Consider the following 19,417-nt stretch of genomic DNA (forward strand, 5'->3'; position numbering starts at 1 on the left):
TCGATCAAAGCCGAACCATTTGAGAGAATGGAGTTCGAATCCTGACTGAAACTATCATTGACTAGACTAGAATTATGTTTTGTAACTCCGGTTTACTAAAGTCTGCTTTCCCCGGGAACCAGACGGTTATGTCCAAACAAAAACTACCAAACATCAGTTTAATATGCTATTTCTATCCATGCTTATCTAACACACTGGTTACAACAAACTTTGGAATGCAATGAATATTAGAACTGCTAATAATTATTGATATATAAAAACTTTATAATACACTAACGAGATACATTTCCCAACAGATTGCAAGCCTATAAACAAGAATTAGAATTCTGGCAATCTACATACATAAATGGTAAACTGATTTGACTTCAAGATGCAGCATTTGAAGCCTTCAGATGCTCAAGAAATAAATTGGTGCTATACAAAAATCTATATCATCCCCATCAGCATCTGCACTTTCCAGCAATATAACTAAGAATTTCACCCAAATGAAACAAAAGAGCCTTGTGGCAAACAATTTTAATCCTACAATGTCCAACTGGAAGCTGGAATCCCTTGCTTCTGGAACCAATCAGTCATGTGGAATTTTTCATAGAGCAAAGGTCTTACATCATTCTGCTCAGAGAGTTGCTTGAGAAGTGGAAGAATGACATCTAGAAGCTGATAAACATAAATACAGGAGATGGTGAGTAAATCATAAGAATATTAGATGGGCGGTTTTATTTTATATGGGAAAAATGTGATTGTAATTTTTAATAACACAGATTTGTGCACCTGGGTGTCGTGTGGATGCCCAGCAGAAAATGGAATACAAGGAATTCCATTTACTGGTTGTAATACAAAGCTGAAAGGATTGTTGTCTACAATTACAATGCGGTCAAGATCCTTCGATATGCAGGTAAGATCCTTGACATGTTCCCTGTGTTCCCTGCAAGCATACAACATTTATAAGAATGCATGGAATTCGACCAACAGACTCCACTCTAAACTTCAAGCTCAAAAACATAAATAATTGTAAAATTCGAGAAAGGTTTCATATTAATAATAACACAATGACAAAAAAATCTACAGGGAAACTACATGCTTTCTGATAATAACATGAAAAAGAAACCATTATATTTTAAATACAGACAGACATATGGATTTGGATTTAATAGAGGCTAGAAATCTATTAATTTTGTCTGAATAACAACAGTCCCGTGTTATTGATTTATAGCCCGCTGTTCTAATTTGATAGTATGATCTCAGCAGTCGAATTTATACTAATCCCAGAAGATAAGAATGTGAATCCATGCTTTAACAACCCGAACTTAATGAGAGTACTTGAGGAGAACTTAAGAGTGGAGGAATATAAAATTTATTACATCTAAGTTTAGAGATTGGACTGAAGTCCTAGTTAACTATAACCTGACCATAACTCAAGTAATTGGGATGAGTGGGGATTCTGAAAGAAGATCAAGTTTTGGTAACAAATCTACTAAAAATGAAAACATAGACGAACCAGCTGGACAGTTTTGTCCGTCTAATCCAGATTCACCTCTAAGCGCTTCTGGTAAAACCAACAAGGGTCAAAACATTTTACCAGAAAATCAAAAGTACGTAAACCTCTGGGGCTTTGAAGATATTACAAAAGCCTCCAAACAGTTGTGTTGATAAAAAGGTTGAGTAAACCAAATTTTCAACGAACAACAAAGAGGTTGAGGAAATCGAGTGTTGAGTGAACAAGAAATTAACAAAAACTGTATCATCCTTCAAGACTTGTACTCAAGTTGTAAGCACTATAATTAATAAGGTAACATCAAAACATATAAATATCACAACTATAATTGTCTAAGTATAATATAGCTATATATGTATAAGTGAATCTGAAAAGAAAAATTAAATAAGAAATTTATAATTAACTAAGGAGACTTATTGCGGCATAGTTCCATTGCACCACGAGATTATCATCCACTCAACTATGCAAAGTGCAACGGTTAAATATTAAGGTTCATTCTATCAGAAAGAGTCAAGTTAAATAAGACATTTATAATAATTAACTAAGGAGACTTATTGCGGCATAGTTCCTCTATACACGAGATTATCATCCACTCAACTAAGCAATGTGCAGCAGTTAAGGTTCATTCTATCAGAAAGAGTTGAGTGATATTGTATGAATGCAATGTATGTGCACCAAATATTAGTGTCTTTGGGTGTTCTACCAGAGCTGCCAAGATTCAATGGTCTCAACTCTAACTTATAGAGAAGACGAGTATAGAACATGGTGAATGTACAAACATCTATCAGCAAAACATAATTCTGATATATTTCCCAGCTATCAGCAACGAATAACCAGAAAGAGAGATAAATTACACAAATATATGACATTGGAATGGAAACAAGGCAGAAGCACCTACGTGCTAATTGTTGAAGGCCGGTAAAGTCGTAAACTGAATCGATTTTCCTTGTCTATTATGTCAACTAGCGGTCTAGCATAGCCTGTAAGAATATGACACAAAAACCATTCAGAAATATTTAAAGAATTGCCAAAAAACAAATATGCCACAGTGAAGCTTAGTTTTCAGGCGAAACCTTCAAGACCCGCAGTAAACAGCACCAGGTCAGCAAATTCACTAAGTTTCGTTAAGAATTCCTTCAACCCAGGCCGTTCAAAGACTGTAACATAATTAATTTTTGGTCTTCCTTCTCCTTCCTTGAAAATCCAACACGCTCAAATGAGAACACAAAATTCTAGTTCTGGAAAAGCAATAAGGCATAAGTAACATACCTTGTCAGAAGACACACATTCCATATCAAACCAATTCAAACCAGCTTCGATTGCTTGAGAACGTAGTGCAGCTGGCAAACTTGATGTCTCGTATGCACATACAAGTGTTTCATCCAAGTCAAGTACTACCTACAAGTTCATACATGAGATCAAAAAATACATTAGCAACATTATAACTATGACATTATTTGCAATCGTATAACAGCTCACATATTAATAATACTCATTATAAAAGTTTTCTTTCTCCCTTTCTGACAAACATTATTTTCAGCGGGCATATTTTCCCTTCTATTCACATATTCACTTCAGATGTATTCATTCAAATAATAAAAGCAAAAAAATTGAGCACGGCATGTTTTGACAAAGCAAAAAAATTGAGCACGGCATGTTTTGACAAGGCACGCTTTGATTTCAACAACAAAGTGAGCACTAAAATACTAAATAGTAGCATATATGTAAGCCAGATATGAGTTTTTGCGTGTTTATGAGAATGTTTTAAAATGGACAGACACAGAAAATAAAACAACGCTTCAGCTCAATAGGGAAGTTACACAAACACATAATCATTTGCTACTGGCAAATTAAAGAAACAGTTCAGGACACAACAATGTAGGAACAAAATCAAAACATCATAATTGTAATTTGTATCCGACATAAGAAGCCAAAAACATGATGCATTTTTAGCTTCAAGAAAGTAAAAAAAATGTGTCAAGAACCACTGAACTCAATGAAGTAGGTAAGCAACACAAATCATTAAACAACACAGCCAAACCCAGAAGACTAGCTTCTATAATCATGTTTTAAATGTCACCAAACACTACAATACATTTTCATTCATCTCACATGATTCCAAAAACCTTTATGATAGAAGTCAACCATTACCAAATTCCATCAGCCAACAACACACCACACACCAAACCTAATAACTTAACACAAACACACACACTCAGAAAATTTACTTATTTACTCGCATTTAAAGGAAAACCAAATACACATCAAAGCAAATAAGGAAGACAAGAAGCAACAAATCTTTGCAGCACACAAAAAGTTTAAAATACAACAAGATTTTAGTTCTTCATTATTAACTACATACATGCAAAAAAGCAAAGCATATTTCACCTATGAATCCCCGACACAGACACCAGAGACAACGCTAACACTTACACATGTCAAATACATGTCAAATACATGTCAAACACGACACTAACACGCGTTGGACACTAAACACACACTCAATCCAAAGTGTATGCTACATGGTTAATAACTTGAATTATAACCCAAACACAATTTCCATGTTATAACACATACTCATCTTTATCATGTGTTTCAAATTTCTCTATGAATCCATAATCATAACAAACCCAAAACAATTCACTAAGAAACTTTGACATATAAAAAAAAAAACTAACAAACTTTAGAAAACAATCATATTAAAAAAAATCTCAAATTCTCACAAGCATAAATAAACAACATTAAAAACTACATGTTCCAATAAGCTGACATCAGAAACTAAAAACAACGGTTTTTAAATTTGCACGAACAAGTCAAACAAAAAAACTTACAGAGACTAGAATAAAACTAAAAAAAACGTTATTATAATTGCTTAGACTAAAATCATATTTAATACCGTGAGTTTTTGGAAAGGGCGTTGATCGGCGGCGGGATAATCAGCGGTGATTTCAAGGGCGGACGAGGAGGAATCGAAATCCTGAAGTTCAACGGAAGGAAGAGGTTTGAAGGAAGAAGAAGTTGAAGAAGACGAAGAAGAGGATGATGAAGAAGAAGAGAGTAAAGGATAGTGACCAAGGGTTCGAATAATCTGAGAGAAGATCTGAAAGAAAAAAGCGAACCAACTTAAAAGTGATTTCCAAACTTGTTGAGTTCGTGGTGGCGAGTACACCTCCGTTTGAGTCAACTCGCCCATAACAATAATCGATTCCAAGATAATTTGATAGATTGATTAATCGTTTTAACGTTAATTAATCGTGTGAATAGAGAAATAACGATAATCGCGTTTAGAAATCGCGGTGAAGAAGTGATTATGAAATTGAGAGAGATGTGGTTATGTTATGGTGGTGGTGGTAGTTCGACGAGGTGTGGAGAGAGATATGAAAAAGAAAGAGAGGGAGAATGGGGTTGTAATGTTCTCCCCGCGCGTTTGGTGGCGCGTGTGTTTAAACGTGGTGGTGAAGAATGGAATTTCGATTTGTAGTCTATGGTGTAGGGCGGCTACACATGTGTAAAGTTAATGGAGAGCCGTTGGATCTATTTATAGCTTTGAAGATTATATCGATTGCGATTGTAATGTGGATAGCTTTGTTTAAAATCGAATTAACTTAATAAAAAACGATAAACCTAACAATTTAGATTTAAGATCGTAAAAAATCTCATTTGATTCATATATTTTAGTGTCATATTTTGATTCAATTATACGGTTCAGTTTGACTTGTAGTTTTTATTTTACCAACCGAACAAAATCAAATGGAACCACGATATAAGATAAACACACACTAAACTTATATCACCCCATCCATCTCAATACTTTTTAACTTGTTTTTAATTTGGTTCATATTGTTGAAAACATTATTGGATGAAAATGAGATTCTAATATTAGGTAAATTGAAAATAAATTGTTTTTCACTTTTAAATTTGTTATTAATTCGTTCCATATTGCTCTTAACATTGTTTTATGAAATGAGAGTGGAAACATTGTTGATAATAAAAAATTAATATAAATTTCGCAAAAAATAAAACCAAACTAAATCGTATTGATTTGGTTAGATTTTTTTTTAAAGTCAACATAACCAAACTAACATCATATTTTTTATTTTGCGGTTCGAATGACTTTTCGTCCAAAATCTAATCAAACTACACCGCGAACACTCTTATTTATGAATATGTTTAACCCATGTCATATGATAGTCCTTAGTTAGGGATTGACTTATGATAACAAATGAATGTGTAAGGGTTTTTTAACCCGGTGTTGAAGGAAGACAATAGTAAGTACCTATAATCAAAGATAATATGGTTGAGCATGCGAGTGAGGCTTCTCCCTAGGGTTCCTTGGGAGAATAACTAAGTGGGTTGAAATAATAATATAGTATTGAGAGCTACCGTATAACCCTCATTTACTATGACTAGTCGTTTATATTGGACTTTGTGGCGTGAATCGACGAATCTATGAGGACTAAACCTTATTGTCCTACTCATTTTTATATAAATCATTTTACTTTCAACTCAAGGTTCATCATAATTAATTTTACAAAATCAATTCACTAAAAGTCAATGTTAGTCATTATGCAACATAAATAGTACTACTTTTTTGTGAGTAGTATAGAGATGAGGAGAAAAACATCACCTGAAAACTCACACTTAAGAGGAAGATATGTGGTTTGAACTCAAATAGAAATAAAAAGTGTACAGCCTAACAGGATCGGCATTATCACTTAAGTTAGATTTTATTTTACGGACAAAATACTATTGTTTTTATTTTAACCAAAAGTTTATGGTGGTTGGGCTTTGAGGGCTCATCAGGGTCGGGGTAGAGCTCAATACTCAAAGAATGTTTACAAAGGTACTTACATATCACATATTAAACAGATTTTCTTAGTGACAGCAAGAGTTGAACTTACATCATTGCAAGTGTCCTTACCAACTAAATCAACTTTCGTTGATAAATACTATTGTTTTTAACTTACGAAAAAATAAAAAGTTTTTGCAAAATATCATCTGCAATCATTTAAGTTAGATGTTTATAACAATTCAACTCTTTTAGTTTTTTGATACAAATTGATCTTTTAAGTTAAAAAATATACGTACCATGATCTTACTTTCATCAGACTTAGTTAAAAAGTGTTTATTTGAACGTTTAGTATTAAGTTGATACATTCAAATTCACTCCTCTCAAAACAAAGACTCATGTATATTATTCAATTTTGATTTAAAACAAAATCGATTGCTTTCTTGATTTATAATACAATATTAATGATAAAATATTTATTGTAAATTAAACTCAAATTTAAAACAAACAAAATAAATTGTGAGTAAATAATCATGATTGATGAGATAAGCACTTTTGAACCTATTATCTTAATGTTAAATGGTTTGTAAACAACTTTTAACGAAATCGATTGAAAAAATAGGTGTTAATGTAAAGTATGGACTTTAAAAAATCCATTTAAAAGACTGAGAGCTATTTGACCAAATTTTATGAAAAGAGAAAGATTGTTAAAGTACTTTTATCAATAACACCAGCAAAAGTCATTTTTTAAACCGCGCCTCAAAATAAAAAGAGAAGTGATATTTATATAATTATTTTTGTACAACTTTTGTACAACCTTCTCTCTTATATTTATATTATTTTTTATTCTCTTTCTTCATTTTTTTTTCTCCATTATTTTTGAAGAGAGAACAATAAAATTATCCCAAAAATTATACCAAAATAATTGTTCAAATATCATTGCTCAAATAAAAACCATCTTACACTTTAGATTAGAACAGCACGAATGTAAGGCAAGGGTGTTGTTAATTGGGGCAATGGTGGGAACGCGCTTTGGGGGAGCGTGAACAGATAGGGGATTATTTATGATTATAATTATCGCGAATAATAAAGGATAGGAAGCTACGGGGACGCAGAACAAGCCAATAACAAAAGACAATCTTCGAGTCTTTATTTATAGAGGGTTGTCCACTTGTCCTTCTTCTTAAAAAGAAAAATAGAAAATTAAATAAATATTTAAAAGGTCTTATTAACCAAGGCTCTCAAGATAATAGTTAGGGAATTTATAAATAAAATTTTTGTCTTTGAAATATAAAATGTTACTTTTTCCTTAAAAAAAATGTTTCTTTTGATCAGGTAATGAACTAATGATTACACAACTTTTTTCATAAATGTTTAACCAATATCCTTGGGTCTTTGGTTAATATTCTTCTCCATGTTTAAATGTTAACGGGTGTCTTTAGGACACTCTTTAAGGATTTAAAACAAAGAAATTATTCTAATGTATTTATTTAAAAAGTTAAACAGTATTTATTTAAAAAGCTAAACATTTCAATTTCTAATACATTAAATGCACACATTTTCATAAAATCCTACCATTTTAAACTTTAAAATAGTAATGCCCTAAATGCACTCGTTAGTATTTTCCTTAAATATATTATCGTTAAGAAAATAAAACTTAATTTCATCATAAAAGAAATAGAAATATTATCTGATGGTTAACGAATATAAATGGAAATATATTGTCAAGAAAATAAAACTTAATTTCCTCATAAAAGAAATAGAAATATTATCTGATATCCTCGGTACACTGGTTAACGAATATAAATGTATTTAACTTTTTGAAACTTGAAATTTTTTTGCTTTTAATGCCAATTTTGTCATTTCTTTCCATTTTTAATTGTTTAACTAGTGCCTCAGGTCATTGATTAATTTTTTTTTTTTTGTCTAGTAACCTAGTGGTTATAGCTCACACAATTAAATGTGAAGAAATGAGGTGTTCGGGGTTCGAGCTCCGACCCTGCATAAATTATGCAATGTCCCTGCTGTAACGCTCCTATTTCTATTAAAGCAATTAAACATGCGAATAATACATTTATTCAAGAAATAGAGATTACGTCTTATTCAAAATTCAAAAACCGATAGACATGTATGTAAACCTCAATAGTTACAGCGGAATATAAATCAGAGTGATCAAATATATACATGCCATGAGCAAATAAATCATATCCAAAAGATAAATCTCAAAACCCAAACATCGGGTAGTCATCAACAAAATAATAATCCCAACGAAAATATAAATAACCTAATCTAGACCGACACGACAAGCCTAGATCAGAGCCGACACGACACCGATATCGGAGGAAGCTCCCGATATCCCAAGCAAAGACTCACCGATACTACTCCTGCACAACGTCTACTCACCCATACAGGCAAGTAGGCGGTTAAAACCACTGGGGGTAAGCATTACATTATCATAATCCAGATAATAATCAAATCAAATAATATCATGTACTTGAATAATAATAGTCATGCATAAATACTTATATCACAACTTGATAGTTCATATCCACAGATATCAATCACATGAATAATTATCCAATCATAATTATTCATTCACAACATCAATCACAAACAATCATTATCAACTTTCATTCTTCTCCATTCATCACCAATCACATATTTCACATAGGACTCATGCTATGATATGCACTTATTGACACATAAATGCATGTGGTACCAAATCTCAACAAGGTCGTCACCTCCGATGGACAAGTCAACATCGCATGTAAGGCTCACCTCTGCCTTACAATAATCTCGAAGTAAAAGATTCATCCCTTTTACAGCAACAACGACTATGATGCATGGACATGTGTAAGGACTCGATAATGCGACAACAAATCACAATCTCAACTCAATATATAGGACAACACCCAATTATATTGATTATCTCCACAACATTGCATTATCAAGAAAACATGCCCACACAAATAAATCATAGTATTCATCATCACACATCAACATATTAGCAATAATCAACAATGTCACTCAACATCAACTATATCATATAGTTTCACCAATTCAAGCATTCTCATATTCCAAGTAAGATAGCAAAATATATCTCATGATCATTATCACATCTAATTACATATTTACATACTCAATTATTCCCTCTAATACTTCATTAAGCCCAATATCAAGTTTGGAAAAGTTTCACGACTCATAGAAAAAGTTATGCTAAGTTTTCACAAAAATTCACATGACCCATGTGTAGTAATTTGATCATAACTCGAGTTCTAAAAATCATTTGGACCTGAAACCAACGCCATTAGAAAGCTAACAAAATTATCTAAAACTTTCATGTTTACACCAAAGGCCAATTCGAAACAGAAATAGGTGAAAAAGATGCAAGAACGCGAAACAGGAGATGCTGGAACTGGCCTGCTTCTGAAGTGTGCTTCTGAAGTATGCTTCTGAAGTGTGCTTCTGAAGTGTGCTTCTGAAGTTTGCTTCTGAAGTTTGCTTCTGAAGTATGCTTCTGAAGTGTTCGCTTACAGCTTTTCCAAAAAGTGCGTTTTTCACTATTTCGCGCGTAAAATGCAAACCGTTAATCGGATTTTGATGCCGTTTTCACCTACACGATCCTGACACTTGACTCTAACATAATCTATAAAAAATTTCATGTTTCAACCATCCCAAAAGTCATTTTCCAAAACCTCACATAATCACTTATTGGCGAAAACGCTTAAACATCGACATTTCACACGAAAAACCCGTTTTCTCCCAAACGACTCAACTAACATAACCACAACGTGAAAACAGAAATTCTCATAGGTTCAATTCATCCAACAATAACAAAATTTCAGTCAACAACCATATATATATCAAAAAGTTCATTTTGGTCCTTCACATGAACACTTAACTCAACTTCACTAATTTCACAAAACCATCAACAACAATTTATTTCTCATCATCAATCCACAATTAAGTATACCCAAATCATAATTCACTTACAATAGCATCAGTTAACAATAACCACATTAATGGAATATGAATCACATCTCTTTTCAATCAAAGCATATCAAATTTCATCAATTAAGCATAATTTCATAACTTAACATTTATACATACTTTGAAACATGTAATTTCACCCATAAACATACCATAATCATCAATTCAAGCACAAGAAAATAGCATCACAGCAAGAGCACGAATTTAACAACAATTGTTCACCAACCCATTTTCATACAACATGAGAAAATGCAAAGATTGTACATGATTATGATAATAACTAACCCCCTTACCTTTGAAGTTGATTATCTCTAACCCTTGCTTCAATTCAGCTCCTAGGTCACCCAAATTGATTCCCCAAGCTTTCCCTTCAACACTCTTGTTCTTCTCTTCACCTCTTTCTCGCTCTATCTCCCTCTCTCCCTAGGAAAGTGTTTTGTGAAGTGAATGAAAGATATTTTCCTATGACAACCCTAATGTTATCTCCCTTAATGGGCTCAATTCCAAATTCTAATGGGCCTAACTCATTCTAACATAATTCCAAAAAGTTTCTATCCACTCAACGGTAATTACTAACAACGGTAAAATATAACGAACGGTCACTAACGATAAAAACTAATCATTACACTAGTAACTTGGTAAAATAAGGGTTCTCATTAAATATTAAAATGATTCTCACCAAAATTACCATTTTACCCTTACCCGTCAAATGACTAAAATACTCTTCTAATACGGTAATCCACGTAGATGCACCCGACGACAATTAAATACACACAAGCACAATTAATCACACACAAACACAATTAAAAGTAATTAAAATAAATCTAGCTAAAAATTGGGCTGTTACACCTGCCAACTGAGCTAAGCTCACGGGAACGATTTTATTAAATTTTAACCGAAGAATGCATGAATCTTGATTTTTTTTTTTTTTTTTTATCAAATGCTTGAATGTGGGATTTTTTTTAGGCAAAATTCAAATATTTTGGTTATTCATCATCTAATTTTCAAATATTTTGGTTATTCCTTTAAAAATATTTTATCTTAGTCTATCGATGATAATTTTCCTTATTTTATTGATTATATTTATTATGACACATACTTGATCTAGTTTTTACACTTTTTTAAGGATAAAGTAAAAAAAAAATTGGACATGCACTCATATCGTGTTTGTTACACGATATATTTTGTGTTGTAACCAAAAAATAAACATTGTCTTTGTTACACTTTTTTAATATTTGAATTCATTCTCATCCATTATCTTTTTTAAATAATAAGGAAAAAAATGGACATAAACAGCTTGTTACATTTTGTTATAATATTTGAATTTAATCTTATCTTTTTGTTATATGTGTTATTTGTATTGAAAATTAATGGTAATTTTAGAAAGAGAAAAAAAGTCAGCACAAAATAGTCAAAATGACTATTTTCTTTTATATATAGTATAGATAAAAAAAAATTGAAGTACAACTATCATTACCAATGAACTGACACTTCATAACATTTTATGAAATATAAAGTCTATATCTTCAATGAAAATGCTGGCTTGCGTTTTGTATCTTAAAAATGGTAAGTTTCACAATTAAGACACGGTACAATGAGGTATGGCAGTGGGGTAAGGTGGAGACGGGTTTTATCTTCCCCGTCTTCACACCTTATTCTGAGATACTTACTCGTTACCCTATCCATACACAACGAGAATGAGAAATCGAATCTCATTCTCGTCCCTGACGGGTTGTGTATCCTTGTCCTATCCTCATCCATGCAGTGGATACTTTTTTTTAAAAAAATAAAAGTATTTTTCAGCCACGAGCGCAATGTTGTAATGCATTATCCAACAAAGAGATGACGACGATCGATGACTATGGTGAAGGAGAAGGGAGATGCCGAGAGTGTGGGATATGAAAGGAGAAAACAGAGAACAGTGATAAATGAGTGACATCTGAAAGACTGAGACTCTGACTGTGTGAGCAAAATGATTTAGGGTTTGAGTTTCTATTTATATAAAAGGGTAATAAATTGATTTTGTACATTCGACACATGCTTGTTTATGGGTTTAGAGTGGATACTTATATCCCCAATACTTGTCTCATGCCCGTGTTTTGAAAACGGGGAAAACCCAAACTCATACTCCAACTCAGTCAAGTAAAAAAAACCCGTCAAATGAGGTTTGGTTTGGACCGGTATCCGCGAGTATGAGTTTTGTTGTCATGCCTAGGCACAATCAACTTATGAAGTACACTATATGGGTACTAATAATGAATAAGAAGCTGAATTTAGAAACATGGTTAATGAGTTCTCCCTCTGGTCTTATTTATAAAAAGAAAGTTGAGTCAACATAAATTGATGTATCTGATTCGAATTCAGTTCAGGTACATCAACTTTTGTTGACTCAATTTTCTCTTATAAATAGAATTGGAGGAAGTATTTTTTATTTTTTTTACCTTTTCAATGATAAGTGTGTGTCTATAAGTTCACTTATGTGATTTTAATTTAAGACTTAAACTTAAAAGTCACTTCGTTGTGTTAGCAAAAGTGAGAGAACAAAAGTGATAGTAAAATAGACTCAGCCACCCCCACGTGAAGGTGGAATAATGAAGTGAAGAAGAAGGAGAAGAATAATAAAACTTACTCCCTCCGTCCCAAATTGTAAGACGTTTTGGCCATTTCACACGTATTAAGAAATGTAATTAATATTGCGTGGGGAAGAGAAATTATGAGTTGTTTTACAAAATTATCCCTAATAAATGGTATGAAAAAGATAAATGAAATAATTGAAAGAAGAGAGAGTAATTAATAGTTAAAGATATAATAGGAAAAGTAACATAAATATTTTATTTCATTGGTATTGTAAAGCGACATATAATTTGGGACAATTTTTTTTTCTAAAGCGACATACAATTTGGGACGGAGGGAGTAAAAAAGAAGAAGAAAAAAAACTGATCAAGATTTGTAATAGTCTACGGGTGTAAGATTATCATGGTCATCCATTGGTCAACATGGATGTAGTCTGAAGGGTGCCACCAGCTGACCAAGGTTGCCATTTAAGACTCGTGAGATGTATTGTCTGGTTGTTGAAATCACAAAGTGACAGTTATGTCACAATTTATGATTCTTGTCACAAGGTATGCTTATACTTTTTTCTTTTTAAGTTTAAGCAAGGTGGTTCACATATGAAAAATTTCGACTCTGAGGGAACAATGATAGATATACTTGTGTATAAGTACAATACTCCCTCTAATTTCATTTATAAAAGATATTTGAATCAACAAAAATTGATGTATTTGATTTAAAGTTTAGTTTAAATACATTAACTTTTGTTGATTCAAATATTTTTTATAAATAAGACTGAAGAAAATATTAATTACCAACGTAATCTTCACATCGGTAGAGAAATTAAAACTCAAGTCTACATGAGATATGAGCTGAATTTTTTCTACTGAACCAATATGCATAATTTTTTCTCTGTCCCGGATGAAGTGAACCATTTGCTTATTTCACACATATTAAGAAAAATGTATAAATGGGGGAAAAAGAAAAATGATTTTAAATATTCTTGTTAAGTATTGATGCATTATCCACTATCATAAAGACAAAGTGAAATATATTGAATTGAGAGTGATGAAAGTAATATTGATTAAAGTTATAATTGAAAAAAAAGTAATTAATATTGTATTGAAAAGTGAAACATATCAGTAATTTTAGGACAATATTTTTTTTTTACAAAAGACTCCCTTATTATGGGACAGATGGAGTATATATATAAGCAAGCTCGTCTTCACACTCATGAGGCCTCTCATTCACTTTCTTGCATAGTGTCATCTTGAAGATATATGACGAAAAGGGTAAGTCAGGACTCAGGTGGAGATCCTTGCTTCAACAAATCTTTGACTCCCTGAAGGTCAACAACTGTGGGAGCCACGACAGAGCCATCCTTGTCAAAAGATCGATCTGGCTTCTCATCACGCACGACTACTTTTAGATGAGAGATGGATGGGAGATCAGGCGACGAGATAGGGTCTTCGGGATAAAGAGGACTAAACTCTTCAAAAATGTAGAAGACACCCTTTACCGGAGAATCAATATACTGCAACAAAAAAAAAAAAGGATAAAAAAGGGTCTACCGATGAAGTATGTGAAGAAAAAAAAACACAAAGGTGTACATTTTCAGTCGAATTTGATGACGAGTCATATTCTAAACGAGATTCCTTCAGAGTTTGGCGAGAAGAATGTCACACCATAGCATTGAAGCTCCATAGATTATCGGTTAGCTCATATGCTTTTGATGTATTGCGAGGATGGTGGATGACAACCAATTTTGGAGTCTTTTCATAGTTGGGGTGCTTGCCACGCTTTTCTGTTGTGTGAACTTCTTACTCGTACTCTTTTATTATTTGATTTAAATACCATTCACACATTATAACAATCTTTTTAACCGTTCTCCAAAACAATATGGTCATATTTTAATACAACTGCTCACTATCTATCTAGAGTAATCTGATCCATAATTAACCATTAATATTATCACTATATAACTGTTATCCAAAATATTTTGGTCCTTGATAAAAATATTATTTAAACCTCATACTAAATTGTTTTAATCATTTTGCGCATCATTCTCCAAAACATTATGGTCCTACTACTTAATATCAAAATACTATATAATATAGTTTTTATCTAACCTCAACCAAGAATTTTCTTGAGTACATAAACCTTGTCAAGTTTCAGGATTAAATTAAAAAGGGTCACCATTCAAACCCCTATTTCTTGCGATGTTTATTGCTCCTTCAAATTGGGCCAGTTTGGCATTACCCATTTATATTGGGTCACATATTATAAAGCCCAGTCTGATCCGTGTGTGCCATGGGCCAGCCCGACCCATTTTTTATTCACTCTTTTTTTCTTTTTCTTTTTTGTCTTTTTCATATATTAGTTTATCTCAATTATATATATTTGCCAAAATGTGATTGGATTGTCATAAAAGTGTAAATAATTTTTATATTAACATTGGATATTTATTAAATTCTAGACTTATTCCTTCAATTGAATCAAATTAATAATTGATATTTATAAACTTTAAAAAAAGCTAAACTTATCAATTTTTATTAAGTTTACATATTTAGATAATTTTTATTGATAATTTTTAAATTAGTTGATAATTTTTTTAGTATTTTTTTTGGGTATTTTTTTAACAAAAATCAAAGGTAAATGACTAAATGTTGATAGTGGGCTGGTCTAAAACCCGACAGGCTAGCCCGATTCAACCCAATTTTTCGATGGACTAATTGGGCTAGGGCCGAAATACCGTAGTGCATTTGGGCTACCTATTCTGAGGCCCGTCCCAAAAAACGGACTAATAGACCGACCCATTTTTGACTACTCTATTTACAACACATGTTAATCCAGTTAGTTTTGCTATCAAATTGATTAATCTACGAGAAACCAAATAAGCTCATATTCTCTCTGGCTCAGACTATTTTTTTTCCCTTCTAATGTCATCAAATCTTTGTTTTGTGACTTCAATGCTTAATTGAACTATTTTACCATGACTGCCTAGTGCCCATACTTGAATTAATTGCAAAAATAGCATTAAGAAGGAACAAGGTGATTGAATCAAACTTAAACTCAGAACATGTGTTTGGCCATTCTTCAATGTTGTGTTTGATTGTTGTTCATCAAAAGAGGACGCAATAGTGAATGCAATGAACAAAGTTTGTCATTCGTTGCAGTCGACGGTGGTGGTTTTTTGTTTGACCATGACTCGATGGTCCATGAAACATACCCGAAATGATGAAAGTCAACAAAAAAAAACTAATGGTTTTAACATAGGTAAGGGTTATGTTTGTCTTTTTTATGATAACTTAAGGGACGGTTAGTGTAAGTTTTAGAACTAAGAAGTATTAGTTATTGTTATTTCAATAGATTTGAGATAAGTATAATTTTTCCTTTTATATATATTTTACTAATATCGTCGACACTTATTTTCTCTAACATCCCTAAAAGAAAACTAATTTTTTAATTTTTTTTTTAAGGAAAAAACTTATTTTCTCTAACAACCTCGTTTTATCTGGTTACAACTAACACGATTAGTAAAATAAAAAACTAACATTAACGACTACCTTTTTCTTGTTTTGCAATCAAAGTTGAACTAGTAGTATTATTTTTTTAGACTTGAATCATATCTCAGTTTTTTTTGTTAGCTAAATCTTTTAAGGTGGTGACTAACGACTTCTTGTTCCGTTATCTATTTAGGTAACATTCTTGAATATATCTTATTTTAAAAACACCATAAAATAAGTGTAAATTAGTAGTTGCTCAAAAAAGAAAGTGTAAATTAGTTATTAAAAAAAAGGTGTAAATTAGAAACAATAATAACTTTTTTTGAAATTTTGATTAAAATTATAGGTATAAATAATAGATATTTTGTACTTTCGTATTGTAACAAACTATAATTATCTTTTTAAATAATATCAACAATATAAAAAAATTTTCTTCAAAAAAATAATATAACAAACTTAATATATTTCAATAAAATGTAACAAACATAATATAAATTCTTATCTTTTTGAATAATACTAACATAATAGCATTTTTATGGTCAAATTTGTTACGGTTAACTTTCTTTATATATATCATAGATATCATAGACGATGAAGAAAAGTGAATGCATTGATACGATGATTGTTAGTCGTTACTAGTGATGATGCTACTAAGAAAACATTAGTGTCTCATGCAAGACTTGTAAAGAAAGTATGCAGAGAGCAAATTGATAGAAGTTTTTGTTATGTATATTGATGAATAAATCACAGGTTAATATACTGTACAAGTATTAACAGAAAAACCAAACTAAGAGGAAGCTGAACTAATGTATAGGAAAGCTAAACTAATTGATAGGAACAATAAGGATTAGGATGAGAACAACAAGGACCAGTAGCAAATTGTAACTAATTGTGAGATATTCTAGTTTAGTCGATAACAAGACTCACATCTTTTCTTGAGAAAGATCACTTGTTTCTCACACCTTGGAGTTGGATTCCCAAAACTTTTGAGAATGAAACTAATTCCACCAAAGAAAAGGAGTATCTTTACTTTCATCATGGATCATATTTTTCTAATGAGGTAATTTTTTCATGTTCGTAATTCCTATTCTTTTTTTATTCTTTGTATACCTTGTTCATAATGTATCTTCTTTTTTTGAAACATTGTTCATAATGTATCTGGTATCATGATTGAAATACACGCTTTCACGTCGAGAACTATGGGGTTTGGTGATGGTAGATAATTCATATGTGTGTGTGGGGTTTATCAACTAAACATATACAATTTTGTCTAAACAGAAAATAAATTTAGAATTAAAACAGGCTAAAAAAAAAAAAGAAGCTCTATTTTGGACTAAAATTACGAGTTTCACCTAAAGCCATATATGACACTTGTGTGTTACTCTTTAGGCACCCTTTAATTGCTCAAAATCCGACTAATGGCAGTTAAGTGTTGTTTGCCACAAAATGGTAGTTAAGTATCATTCGAAACTTTTTAAATCGGCTCAAACTTTTTTGGATCGGTTTAAAATCATGTTTTGTTATGATGTTCCTACAATTTCTACTTTTAATTTATTAATCAACCATTGATATTATTCAGTTTATAATTAAAGTGAGTTGCTCGTTTAGAGAGTCAAATATGATTTAAAAAGTCTCTGGATGGTAACTAATTACTATTGATCATAAGGAGTATTTTCGTCAATTCAGGGTGCTCGAGAGCAAACCCTGGATACCTAAAGAGCAATAAAACTTTTTGCCAATGCTTTGTGTGCTTGTTTCGTTGTTCTATTAAGGTTGTTTTGGGATCTTCTTAATACATTAATTTTATCATATATATCATTAACAAAGTCTTATTAGTATGTACTTATTATCAAGTTAATGAAAACATGGCTTAAGATTTTTTTCTTCTTCTTCTTCTTCTGGTTTTTGTTAGATAATTGACCAGAAGAATGAATTTTCTTCACGTTCAGAAGAAGATCTTAAGAAAGTTTTGTCTTGTGGATTTGGGTATTCGAAGCCAGACAATTTGCATCCCTTCCAAAAGACTAGGCAATTTAATCATAGCAAGCAAAGAGTTAAATCAGTCAAGGAGGAGAACTATGATGAGAAGAGTATTGAGGTTAATACTGATTTTAATGTTCAAGAAGTGAATAATAATACTATTAAAACATCATGTGGTACATGATGTGTTACTGAGTCTCTTAATAATGTTGAGTGTCTTTCTCTTTCTCTGATTAGAACTCACAAGTCATAACACACTCTTCAATTTAGACTTTTTCCTTTTATTTCTTTTTCACACTTTAGATTTACTTCCCCAAGGTTTTTTTGGTATCTTTTAATATTATCTTATTTTCTGCAAATTGAAATGTAGTTTTGTTAATCCATATAGATTGATTGATGTATGTTTAGATTAATTTATTGAAGAGGGTACAAAATTAATTGACAAAAAGAAAAGTAATTAATACAACCTTAATATGTAAAAAATTTGGAAGAAAAACACCACACCAAAATTATATATCCATTTTATATATACTAACGTGTCTTTTTCTACTGCGCTTGATTGTATGTTTATATTATTGTATTTGATTAAAAAAAATTAGAATTAAATAAAAATTTGAGCTATATTGTTCATGTTTTTTTTTTAACAAGCGCTATATTTTTTTTTGAGGGAAAAAAAAAATATAGATATATTGTTCATGTTGAAATGTAATTGCTTATATTATAACGGGATTGATTAGATTTAAAGAATATTATACAAAAGATAAAATTACGATTAAAATAGTTTAAATAAAGGGTGTAATTGAAAGATAAAAAGGCATACCAACACTCTTGAAATTGTTTTTAACATATGTGTATGTTTGATTTCACTTTTGAATATATCCAAACATAAGCTACTTGTCATTCAACCCACTTTTAGACAAGAGTAATTTTACAAAATCAATCAATTCAAAATTAATTTTTGTCGCCGCATAACCAAACATAACCAAACGTACATGAAGAAATGTCAATACGGGGCGAGTGTATCTGAATTGACATTACCTATCACCCTTAAGTTCGAAGCATATATAACAATGAAGCCAAATTAAGGTTCCTTAAAATGCAATGAAA

General features: G+C 31.5%; 1 protein-coding gene across 1 annotated transcript; it reads right to left on the minus strand.

Annotated features, from left to right (window-relative positions):
* Nucleotides 1-216: 216 nt before the first annotated feature.
* Nucleotides 217-5,001, minus strand: LOC11428642 (carboxy-terminal domain RNA polymerase II polypeptide A small phosphatase 1). Its single transcript, XM_003616591.4, has 6 exons — nt 4,392-5,001; nt 2,765-2,893; nt 2,569-2,689; nt 2,394-2,475; nt 772-925; nt 217-657 (listed from the first exon to the last, which is right to left on the minus strand). The coding sequence occupies exons 1-6, from the start codon at nt 4,686-4,688 to the stop codon at nt 523-525; spliced, it is 918 nt and encodes a 305-aa protein (XP_003616639.1). The 5' UTR covers nt 4,689-5,001; the 3' UTR covers nt 217-522.
* Nucleotides 5,002-19,417: the final 14,416 nt, after the last annotated feature.

This window comes from Medicago truncatula, chromosome 5 (genome assembly GCF_003473485.1).
Source record: "Medicago truncatula cultivar Jemalong A17 chromosome 5, MtrunA17r5.0-ANR, whole genome shotgun sequence".
Taxonomy (NCBI): Eukaryota; Viridiplantae; Streptophyta; class Magnoliopsida; order Fabales; family Fabaceae; genus Medicago; species Medicago truncatula.

Excerpts from the sequence above, each read along its gene's own strand:
- LOC11428642 (XM_003616591.4), bottom strand. The coding sequence starts at position 4,688 with ATGGGCGAGTTGACTCAAACGGAGGTGTACTCGCCACCACGAACTCAA. Across the intron at positions 2,894-4,391 it reads GCCCTTTCCAAAAACTCACG|GTAGTACTTGACTTGGATGA; the intron begins GTATTAAATATG and ends ATGAACTTGTAG. Across the intron at positions 2,690-2,764 it reads AATGTGTGTCTTCTGACAAG|GAAGGAGAAGGAAGACCAAA; the intron begins GTATGTTACTTA and ends TGGATTTTCAAG.